At 39.8% G+C, this 11,827-nt stretch overlaps 1 protein-coding gene across 5 annotated transcripts in view; it reads right to left on the reverse strand.

Moving 5' to 3' along the window:
* TAX1BP1 (Tax1 binding protein 1) overlaps nt 1-11,081 on the reverse strand; it is a 55,664-nt gene extending 44,583 nt beyond the window's left edge. For 2 of the 5 annotated variants that reach the window (XM_039707324.1, XM_039707294.1), the window contains exons 1-2: nt 10,915-11,079; nt 7,923-8,105 (exon numbers count right to left, since the gene is read on the reverse strand). In XM_039707324.1, the coding sequence (XP_039563258.1) occupies nt 7,923-8,099 (177 nt within the window). In that variant the 5' untranslated portion in view covers nt 8,100-8,105; nt 10,915-11,079. Of the gene's footprint in view, nt 1-7,922; nt 8,106-10,914 lie in introns of all 5 variants that reach the window. The other 3 variants (XM_039707334.1, XM_039707315.1, XM_039707304.1) reach the window with 2 other exon arrangements.
* Nucleotides 11,082-11,827: the final 746 nt, after the last annotated feature.

Below are 11,827 nucleotides of genomic sequence, written 5' to 3' on the forward strand. Positions count from 1 at the left end.
AAAAAAATGTCACATCCAGATTAGGTTATTATGTACAATGTATAACTGAAACCTCACGAATTTAATTTTCCTGTCATAAAATGGAAAGCATTAATAGGCCATTACAGAGTCATACACCCATGATATTTCTATCTCCTACTTTTGAGTAGAAAGACTTATTTCAATTTAGGACATCATAAACATTTTTCCGTCATTTTTCCGTTAAACCAACTCAGTAGCCACAGTGGAAATGCTGAAGTCTGGTAAAGTTTAAGAGTCCAGCACCAAGTGCTTTGTAATTTGGCTGGGCAAGTAGGGACAACTCAGCTGTCCCATAATACACACACTAGACAGGTTTTCCTTCTTCTAACAAATAGACATGCAGTCATCACACGTTTTTTCTTCTTCTCTGCTGCCCCACAGATACAAGTCCCTTTCTTACTGCAATGTCATATCACACAGTGAGATTAGCTTTCCCATATTTACATTTCACCCACAGTATGTTTCAACAGAAGAGCTTGAAGAAAATTTGCCAAGTAGAAAAATAACTGGGGGCATGAGAGAGGGAGCATAAATAGGGAGTGCCTGTCTGTATAGCAATACAGAGTTATCCAATATCTACCTGAGGGAAAACAATTGCCATTTTATTTTACTGTATCTCCTTCAACTCTCATCTGGTTCACCTTACACAGAATGTAAGCTTTTCTAAGGTGAAAGCTCTACCTTACAACTCCACAGTGTTTTCAGTCTAAAAATTATTTCCAACTTTGTTTTCATTTCTTGAGTTTCAGATGAACATGGAAAATAATTTTTTTCTGATTATCCATTTTGCTAAATTTCTTTCCTTTCATAATTGCTTGGTAAAGTCAGTCGATTCCATCTGGAGACAGAGTGCCTTAAAGAAAGACCATCAGCATGGGAGGCTCATTTGGCATTTTGTTCCCTGGCCTCAGAAAGCTGTTACACAGCTGAAAGAACAGCAGTGTTCATTCTGCTATACTAACAGTGCCTGACCCATCTACACAACATCAACAAACCAAAGAAGCAAACACTTTTTTGGAAAACACTTGTTTAGCTGAACTAACTTGGGCATAATCAGCAGGTCTTTACTGAAGATACCTAATTACAATCCAGTTTTTTTTTTAAATCACACAAAAAATTCGACCACAAAATTTATCAGAGTAAAAATTAAGCCCTTTTTTTTTCTAATTTAAAAGGTAAATTATATAGCTGAGAAAGAAATTTGGCAAAGCACCCTATGTAGTGCAAGAAGACAATGTGCTACCTCTGAAAGAAGCAAAATCACAGACAGTAGATAAGGTTCTGCATGTATGTTATACAGTTTAATTATTACTGATGACACTAAGTCAGCAGCCTTTCCATGTTTCACATGTAAGAGGCACTTTGCCCCAAACCACAGACAGCACAGGTGTCTAAGCAAAACACCATTGGAACCAGTATCCCAGGAAGAGATTTCTCCAGGCAGGCCTGGTTTGGCCATAACCCTGAGCAAAGTGATGTTATTTGAAAGTGACAGCAACGCCTGTGCTACTGTAGCACATAATCTACAACCAGCAGCTACATACACCAAGTTCTCCTAAACAACTAGCAGATAGGAAAATGAAAACATCTGGGTTCAGTGAAGCTCATACCAGCCAAAATTACTGAGAGTTAATGCTGACTGTTAACACTGATATAGCATTAATGCAAGGTCCTACTGAACACAGGCATCATCAGCAAATAATGGTATCTAGATAGCAGTTCTGAAAGAATCAAACTGTACAAACAATTTCAGAACATGGACATAAGGAAAAGTACTTATTTAAGTATTAAGTGCACTGTAGTAACATACAGGCATAGACATTTCAAAATAAGTAAGCAAAGTCAAACCTTGGGGGTTTCAGTATGTCTGTAATCCCCTTATAGCACATGCAACTTTGACTTAGCCAAGATGCTTAAGCCTTCACTTTAGACACGACCTTGCTACTCACATTGGGATTAAAATCAGTTATACAACAGGAGCCCCAAGGTTGTGACGTTCTTGGGTAAAAGATGGCTGCAAAGTACTCTAGATTCTTTATGAAAGGCTGTAATCTCAAAATGTTCTCTCAGTCCCAGACATGAAGTCCATCCCTGCTGAATGTTACAAACACGTACATTAATTTGGCCTATTGCAAACATGTGGTATTTCTTGCAGTATCAAGGTACAATCAGGATCCTAAGTTATGATCATCTCTTGTTGATTATATTTCTACCTCATAGCTCAGAGGAATGTGTCAAAATGACATTGACCGAGTGCCTAGACCATAGGATCAATTTCCTCTATTAGGTATAAATCAAAATAAATTTAGAAACAATAAGAATTCCCTACAAGTAAACCTGTTACATATGTAAACTACTGTCCAAAAAATGTATGACAGATCAAAGAGTAACAAAGCTACTATTTACTCTAGGAGATAAGTATGAAAATGTATTTTAAAACAGCAGGTGGGGTTTAAGTGAACTGTTCCCCTGCTACCACATCTCATGAGAACTATCAATTAGCACAGTCTTTTATTTCAAAATTGTTACCAGCTACTGACTACTTTGTTATGCCAATTCTACAACCTACCACACCAACTCGTTTTAGAAAATTACTGACACTTGGAAAAAAAATGTTTAAATTTCTTGTCAAAGGCAACATCACATAAACACAGATTATCATTCTCTTCACCTCATATGGAAACAGCAAGTAATGTTGCCAGGGAATTTCTTTTTTTATGCCAAGTACTATTTACTTGTCTTTCCAAAGAAAGTAAACCAGAAACCAACAGAATCACTCTAATTCACAGTTAAAGAAATTCTCAAAAACATTCTGAATTCCAACAGCTCTTTTCCCAACTATTTTAACAACAGGACATACTGTGCACTGCACATTCCTGTATCTATCATGGCCAGCTGTGCAGTGATGATTCCATGCCAGAAGAATGGTATTTCTATATGCATGTGGCAAGTAACACATCCAGATGTTTTGTACTTCAGAATGTAATCTGTATGGAAATAATTGTTGCTTAAGTTATCAATCTACAGAAAAATCAGGATATTGAAATGACTCACACAAGCTGTACTATTATTTGCAGTCCAAAAGAGACTAAATAACCCAGAATACTATTCAAAGATACAGCTATATTGCCTTGATAAAATGCAAAAACAAAGTTGTTTCTGAAGTCTCTATCAAATACAGTTCTAAACTGTGTAACGAAAGTTTCTGACCACAGACAATTTAATTCTGAGATCTTCTATAATTAAGGACATTGAAATGACAGAAATTAAGTTGCATACAAACACAGGCACTGCACTGGTGCACAAACAGTAGCTCAGATGTGGCCTTGTAAACACTGAGTACTCTCTTTGAGCAAGAGGTACTTTTTGTGTTCAGTAAGTTACTAAGATCTTCCCAATTCTGGTTACTCAGTTGTTCCATATGTTAGGCTGCCAGAACGTCTGCTCTCCATTTTTAATTGTGGATATTAAAAACATAGAAATTAAGAAATTATTTTCCTTTCTTCTCCAGGGGTACCCTGAGACAGTCAATATCAAAGCATGCCTACAACTTGTCAACATCCTAGAAGAATGGTAATGTAGATTACTTAGAAAAATGTATCAACTGAGGAACAGAAAAGTTTTGATGGAACAGTTAATTAATGACACAGCAAGACCAAAGTCATTAACGTAACATATGTAAGATTGATTATGTGATATTGCCAGTCATTCCGACATGCTTGTCTCAGCTAAATTTTATCTTCAGAAATTCAAAGTGTTATGATATACTCCACAAGCACCTACACCTTTAACACTACTCTCTTGATGCAATTATCTTGATAATGTCCACAAGAGCCCTTCCTTGTGCCTTTGAGATGTGGAGTAAACCAGCCTCTCTTGTATACTGAACATTTGACAGCCCTACTTGCAGACATATGCTCCAGACAAAGAGGTAGGCACTGCTTCCTAGAAACCAAGCAGGCTTTTCAAACACTTCTGCAAATCTGGACATTGTGTATTAATAATGCAAAAAATATCACTCAGCCATATGATTATTTTATTTTATAGCCATGAGATGTAGACTTCCCTCGCCGGAAATTAGGACTACCTACAGACAGGCCAGTTTTGCAACCAGATGCAGTACACACATTGATTATTTTTCCTCATTTCAAAGGTTTCAATTTGGGTTACATTAAAAGCCTCTCCAGATTCTGATTAACAGAGATGAGCAGAAACAAATAAAGAGGTCTTGGATCACTCTAGAAATACAGATCTCCTATGAAATCAATCAAGGTCTTCTCGCCTCTGACTCCACACTAGGAACCATCAGATTATCCTGCACAGAAACCCTCAGTAGAGGGAAAGCTGATCTCAAATTCTAGTTTTCATAAAACTGCATGAAGAGGAATTGGGGCTCCGGATGTCTACACCAAATACTACACCAGTACTCCTCTGAAAAAAATGCTTTTTCTTGGTAACACGCAAGGGCATAACTGATCAAGACCTTTTAGCACTTGATTACAGATGACTCTCCAGAATACCATAAAAGCAAAAAAACACACAGCAGCAATGACAGACAACAGACTTGGAAGACTGAATCAAAACCTGCATTTAACTCCTCTCCTGTAGGGGACAAGTAATAAAAATAAACACAAAACTAATAAAAAATGCATATGCAGAATTTCTGCTCTAAAGGATATTATCTTTCATTATTGCACTTCCTACATCTCCCAGTTTTTGCCAGATGTCCAATTAGTGTATGCATTTAGATGCATCTAGTTTGGAAAAACACTGGCACATGTGAAATAATTCTCCTATATGCAACATTACTCTTTCAGTTTATGAACACTGGGTCTACATTTTCCTAAGCAATACAAAAGTTCTTGCCTGGGAACAGTTTTAAACCTGTTACTGCCATCTCAAAGAGCCTTCTGCTCATTATTACTGAAGTTCAACATTTAGCAACTTATACTGGGAACAAAAAAAAAATCACATTTCACCTACAGCATATGCAGAGAAGAGGGTAGAGTCTTAACTTTCACAACTTCAAGTAAGCTGCTATTAAGAAGAGAACTCTAAAAAAGTTCGAAAAAGAAGCTTCAACTGTCACTCCATATTAAGCAGCCATACCAATAAAGCAGGCATAGCCCTTCCATATACACCTCCCCAGTCCCCTTGTTTCCATCACAGTGACACCAGCACAGCCGCCCATTGCACCACACCACGATCAAACCAAGCACCAAGTCAGTTATGAAATAAGATGGCAAAAGCTGAGGGAGGAGAGGCTGTATTTTCCTGGCAGATCAACCTACTAATCCATTTCACTGTGCGGCTGCACTAACAGCTGGAAAAGCAAAACAAACGCAATAATATAAGGATATATATAACACCAATATTTACTCAATACATCATTGTTGCTGAAAAAAAGCACACACTCACATCCTAAATAAAAACCATTCACTTAAAAAGGTACCTAAGTTTTTACCTAAGTTTTTTTTCAGTTCAATAAAAAAATTCTTATCCAGCCAGCAGAGCAAACAAGACAGAATACTGCTGAAGCCATTGAGCCCTAAAATTCAACAAAAATCAGCATTAGAACCAAAAACAACAATGCTCACAGAGCACAGGAAGAATCTTATTTCATATTTATTTTCCACACCAATCTAAAATTACAACTGTTTGTTGGGGTTTTTGGCTGAGGTTTTTTGGTTTTTTTTAGCTAGGTGCCTTTTTCCTCTGTCCACTATTCACTATTACAACACCAGTTACCTTCTGTGCAATTTCAGACACAGGTTAAACGACACCAGCTTGAACAGATTTGTTTTCTAAGCAACTTATGCACTTCAAAAGGACAAAGTGAATTTTATTCCCTCTACATGAACAGTCTGTGAATTGACACTTTTGAGTTCTCTCATAGAAATCCCACTTTCACTACATACCAGCCAATATTAAAGGTCATTAATTACTGTTCTCATAATTAGTCAAGATTTTCTTTTGTCCTTGTTTATTTTTCAATCACAGGCTCAATTTACTAACCATGCACTGCAACCTTCATACGTGTTTAAAGAAGTAAATGATAAAACTCCTTTCTGCTTTCATTAGGTTTCAAGCCACCTTCAGGTGCTTTTTTATTTGCTCATGAACAATCGATTCTCTAGAAGTCACTCATTTTTACATTCAGATCACAGTACAACTTCTATTATCTATCCCAGGATGACTAGGTTTTCACAGTTTATTTTACCGCAAACAGTACATTTACATATTTGTAGACACAGATGTAGTTAGACAGCTGGCTCTATTTAACTCAGTGTACTGTAACTATACTAAGTATATTCATAACACTTAGTGTAAGCTGATATAACCACTAAAAGAAAGCCATTTTTATTCTTGCCATCTTGCAATGCTTCCTTCCCTTATACTGATGTGCATCAGGCACACTGGAATTTAGTTGGGAAATTCCATTTAAAATATCTAGTCACAAAACACTGGTCTTAACCTCAATCTGATTCACCACACCAGATCTCGTTTCACATAAAGAGGAAGCATAAGAAACAAGCCACCCTGCATTAAAGATGTTTCTTTCAACAGTAGCACTACCTTATGCCAGCTCAACATGTTCCTCAAATGACTGCCAAAGTATTACCTGCCTCTGTTGAAGTAGAATAAAGCAGAACATCAATAGTTTAAGAAAACTATCACAGTCAAGATGAAACCTGTACATTGTACACAGCATTTTGTGTAATTACTGAAAAACTGTTTCCCAACTCCTTTTTTCTTTTACCTGATTAGTAATTCTAGAGTCCTGTCTCATTGCCTCTCTCACACAGGCCAACAGACAAAACCATTACATTCACATTTCAATAACTTCAAGATGCTTACACGCAATATAAACAGAACCATTTATAAAGTTTTGATAAAGAAGGGTTTTTTACATTTCACAAATGCCAAGAGCTAAACATTCAAGTGTTTTCTCAGTTACATCATTTTTCAAAACTTTGCAAGTAAGACACATACACACTTATTTTTAAAAATGCCTTACCAGAGAATTGTGCCTGTTTGCAAGCTAACGCCCCCGTGGCACAATCTACTGACTATACAGTCACTGCACATGGCAATAAAAACACTTCTGCTTTGTCACACAGCACAGTATTTTTATATTGCAGAGGAGTAATTTAGCTTGCATAAAGACTCACAATCTGCAGATGACAACTAAGTCGAACATTTACATTCTTAAACAGTGAACTGAGTTCTACGGGAAAAGTGCTCCAGTAACAAATTAGTCTGTCACCCTTCTCCCCTCCCCACTGCCAAAGCATCACTTCATTAAAGCCTGAATCAAGACTTCTATTAAATAAAATGCAAATAAGGAATTTAAGCATCATCTATTAGGAGCTATACTGATAAAGATAGACAAATCAATGTCTTAAACAGAAGTAGATATAAGAATTAATCAATTCCTAATCCCATAAATGAAGCTTTATTAACCTTGGAAAACACATCCAAATGTATTTTTTCCAAGGATCTGTTTTGAATAATTTTAGTGATCCATACTGTTCAGCCTGTTCTAGCAATAAAAATTAGTCAGGGGTGGGGTCAGGTTATGTCCAGCTTAGTTTTCACTCTTTGTGCACATATTTCACACAGTCCTGTTCACAATGTCACTCCGTAACCATACATCTCTTCTCAAATAATTTAATTCTACACACATTAAAACTTCTCTTTATTCCAGGAGACTTCCAGCTGGACTCACACCTCTAGTTTTGGTCTCCAGTTTAGTCTTTGTTACAAAATTGACACTCTAACAGCAGGAACCAATACATCACTTAAGTGGATGTTAAAGTTTACTGTTGTTGAGATTCATTTTAACTTGCAAGACAGCAAGCAAATGTTTGAAAAACAGCAATAGAACAAGCATAACTTACCTTGAAAATACCAACCCAGTCTTTCTGATGAGGATGGATAAACTGGGTCAGAGTGTAGTGACATTCTAGATGTGTGTTTGGAAGGTAACTTTTTGCGACATTTTGAAAAATTACATGTGCAAAATTGGAGGTCTGCAAAGTGCTAGCTGAAGATGGAACTTCTTGAAAGGATGACATGGTTACCTGTAACAAAATTGTAGAAGTTATTACTGGAACATAGTGAAAAACTAGTGAAGTTACAAAAATTAATCTAGTTGAAATATTTATGACAGAAAAAAACTAACAATTAGTTTCCCTGTTCTGAAAACAGAGAGCCATAGACAAAATTCACTAAAGTGCACTGCTTCAGCATCTCTCCAAAACAACCACCTCTCAGAATGAAAAGAGCAGTCATTTCAGCAATGACATCAAGATGGAGAGAAAGCACTGCTTAGCTGAATGTGCCCAGTATTATATCTCAGTGTCAGAAAGTGGAAAATAAAAGCCGTGGTGTGAAAACAAAGCAGGGTTCTAACTTAATGAAAGATTCTTAATGGTTCTAGACATGCTAGACAAGCAAAACAAAAGTTCTGTAGTTTCCTTGCTTTAAACTTTTCCCAAATCTGTATTGCTCAGTGCTTTTCACAGCATTTTTACACATAAAGTTTTTCCTCCCCTCTCAGTAAAAGTATCAAAGTTCCATTTTAAGACTTTTTTTTTTAAATAAGAACATTTATGTAAACAGGAAGGTTTTGTTTTGGCTGGCTTTTTTCGCTACTTCAAGAGTTTTCCTGCCCCCGTTTAGCAGTCTGTGGGCATCTTTTACTATTCTCACTGTAACACATACTTCATGTCTAGCTTCATTACCATAAACAATGGCCTGCATTGATAGCAGGAACATTGAGGTATGCATAGAGTTGGAGGGATTAACACTAATCAGTTGGACTGCAAAAGCTTCTGATCGTGCTTTCCATTCACTACCTCCTTCAGCATACCTAGTGCTACAACTACAGTAACACAGGATGCTTCACAAGCAGAACAAGAACATCCCTCCCTCAGGTTCAGCCATATCTGCCAAAAATAGAATATATGCAACTGAGAAGTTACAAGTGTCTGACTCCATTGTGTAATCAAAATTTTGTCAAAACATTTGATATTAGTAGGATTAGGGCCTTATGTATCTGGCATTTCTGGAAAGATGAGCTACCCTGTTCTTGCAATTGCTGCTGAAAGTAATTTTATACAGGCCAAGCACATTCACACCTTGAAAGAGGTAACTGCTAGGTGTGTGACATAATACTTTACTTTCATTGAAAATATATGTGGAAACCAAAACCAAAAGGAGACAGGTCACTGAAGGCCTCAAATAGTTCAAATATGAAAAGGTGTTTGTGTACCTCCTATAGCCTTTTAGAATTTAACTAGTTAAAAAATAATCAGCAAAGACCTTGTGCTTTCTGAAACAAACTGCACTCTGAAGTAAACACCTATCCATCAGCCAAAACAAGGAAAAAGGAAATACAAGGGGGTTTTTTTTAGTTTTAAGCCATCAATATTTTAAGCTTATTACTGCCCAATTTAGAGTAACACATGAAGTACATAGGGGAGGGCAGTCAGGACATTATTTCAGCGTATGAGATGTTTAATAAAAAACAGTCTTGTATACTGACCAACACAAGTTACAAGATAAAACACAAAGCTTGTGAACATTAATAGATAAAAAAGAACTTTGACAAGCAAGAAATTGAGTAAAGATCAAAACACAGTTTTCTAGAGACAACAGGGTACACAATAAATCTTATCAGTTATGTAGATTCAGACTCCAGAATAGGAAATGTTACAGCACAGTAAAATCCATCTCAAAACAGAGGCATCTCTCAATTTCACTCTGAGCTATAAATAGTATGCATCAGCAATTTCTATGGTTCTAATAGAAAATTAATAACCTTAGTTATTTTCAATTGTAACCAATTAATTATTTTTTACTAATTCAGTAGCTTAGCCAAATAACACTGACATGAAAGAGTGTGTTTAATTTTCATTACGTAGAATAAGTACAAAATGAGTAAATACAGCATTAATAATAAAACCTAATAAAAACAATTGAGTTTTTTTTTAAGTAAGTCTGTCTTTAAAATTGTATAGCAGCCTAAGCACATATTAAAATAAATAAATAAGTAAAATTTGAAAAAAAACACCACCACGAAAAACGACACAAACTCAACCAAAAGGAAAAAAAAAAATCCATTTCCGCACATTGCTTGTCAGCTGCCACAGCTGACTACCAGCCCTAGTGGAACCAGTAAAGGTAGACTGCTTTCCAACCCCAAAGCAGAACTGCTCACAAATCTCACTTGTGCAGACCAGCACAATCATGTGGGATTACTGTTGCCTAGCAGGAAAATCCCCGGAGCTTAGGTGATGCTCAGATCTACTTACAGTTCAAGGATATGGGGATGCTGGGTACTTGCTTGCTTAACTCGCAGCTACCGGCTAGGCAACGGGAGAGGAGGAGGAAGAGCTACGCACAGGCTTCATTACTGACATGACAAGCGCTTCCCACGGGAAGCCTAAACGACGCGTTCGGCCTTGCGCAGCGGAAAGGACGGCGAAAAGGAGGAAAAGCTCGTCGGGCAGGAAAAACAAAAGCAGGACGAGCCGCACCACCCCAGACAGCTCCTCCCGGAGTCCTCCAGCTGCGGTCCCGGGCCCCCGACACCGCCGGCCCCCTCCTGCGCCGCCTCCCGCCCCTTCCCCGCCACCGGCCCGACACGGTCACCTTGGCCTCGGGCCTTCTTCCTCCACCCGGGGCAGGGAACCCCCGCCGGCTCCCCCCGGCCCCGCCGCTCCCCTGCCGACCACGGCCGGCCCGAACAGCTGGCGGGGGCCGGTGGCGCAGAACCGCGGCCGCACGGCCCGGCCGCCCCGGCCCGGCCCAGAAGCGGCCAGAAGCCGGCGGGAAGGAGCGTGTCAGCCCTGCCCGGCCCCCCAGCCCGCCCCGGGCAGCTCTTACCTAGGCAGACGCGGAGGGCGCCGGGGACATCAACATGGGGCCTCGGCCACCAGCGCCGCGCAGCTCCGCCCGTCCGCCCGCGTCACTTCCAGCCCGGCCCTGCCCGCGCGGGGCGGGCCCCAGCACGGATCCGGTTGGGAACGGCGGAGCCGCCCGGTGGTCTCCGCTTCCCACGGGCACACCCCCTCGGCCCTCGGTGGGGCTCGGGGCACGGCGGTGTACGTGGCGTGTGCCCCACGGGGCTGCTGACACCTCCGTACAGCGCTCGCACGGTGCCTTCCCGGCTTGCCCGTGATTACAACATCACCTCTGTCGCACCCACTTTAGCCCGAATTAATCATCTCCTCTTCCGTCCCACGTCAAGACACAGGCTGCCGTCACCCTGACGGTCACCGTTAATCTGCCAGGCTTTGCACGTCTTCCCAGGGCAACGGAGGGGTGAGATAAGAGCGGCTGTAAGCGCTTACACGGGGTCCTGCCTGGGTACCTTGGCGGATCTCCAAGAAAGGGTGTTCATCACACTGCACCGGCTCGGAGAACCAGGGAAGCACAGAATCATTTAGGGTGGAAAAGACCTTTGGCCAGTCACCTCTTTGTCAGCTAGACCGTGGCACTAAATGCCACGTCGTTTCTTGAACACCTCCAGGGGATGGTGACTCCACCACCTTAATCGCTTTATTCGCCACGAGTTTCTACGGGATTAATACCTTTTATCACGTCTGATAGTTTTAAAACCATCTGAATTTAAATGGTTTGGGCATTAAGGCTTTTCTGACTAGGCTCACAACTATTTCACAGGCTCCACTCAATTTTCATCCAAAAAAATAGCTCATAGAGCACTGACCAGAGTCACGGTGCTCAGTGAAAGCAACCAGTGATGAGTACCCATCATTGGTAGCAGGATTTGTCCCAG

The sequence above is a fragment of the Passer montanus genome, unplaced genomic scaffold, assembly GCF_014805655.1.
Source record: "Passer montanus isolate IOZ18808 unplaced genomic scaffold, ASM1480565v1 scaffold10, whole genome shotgun sequence".
NCBI classification, from domain to species: Eukaryota; Metazoa; Chordata; class Aves; order Passeriformes; family Passeridae; genus Passer; species Passer montanus.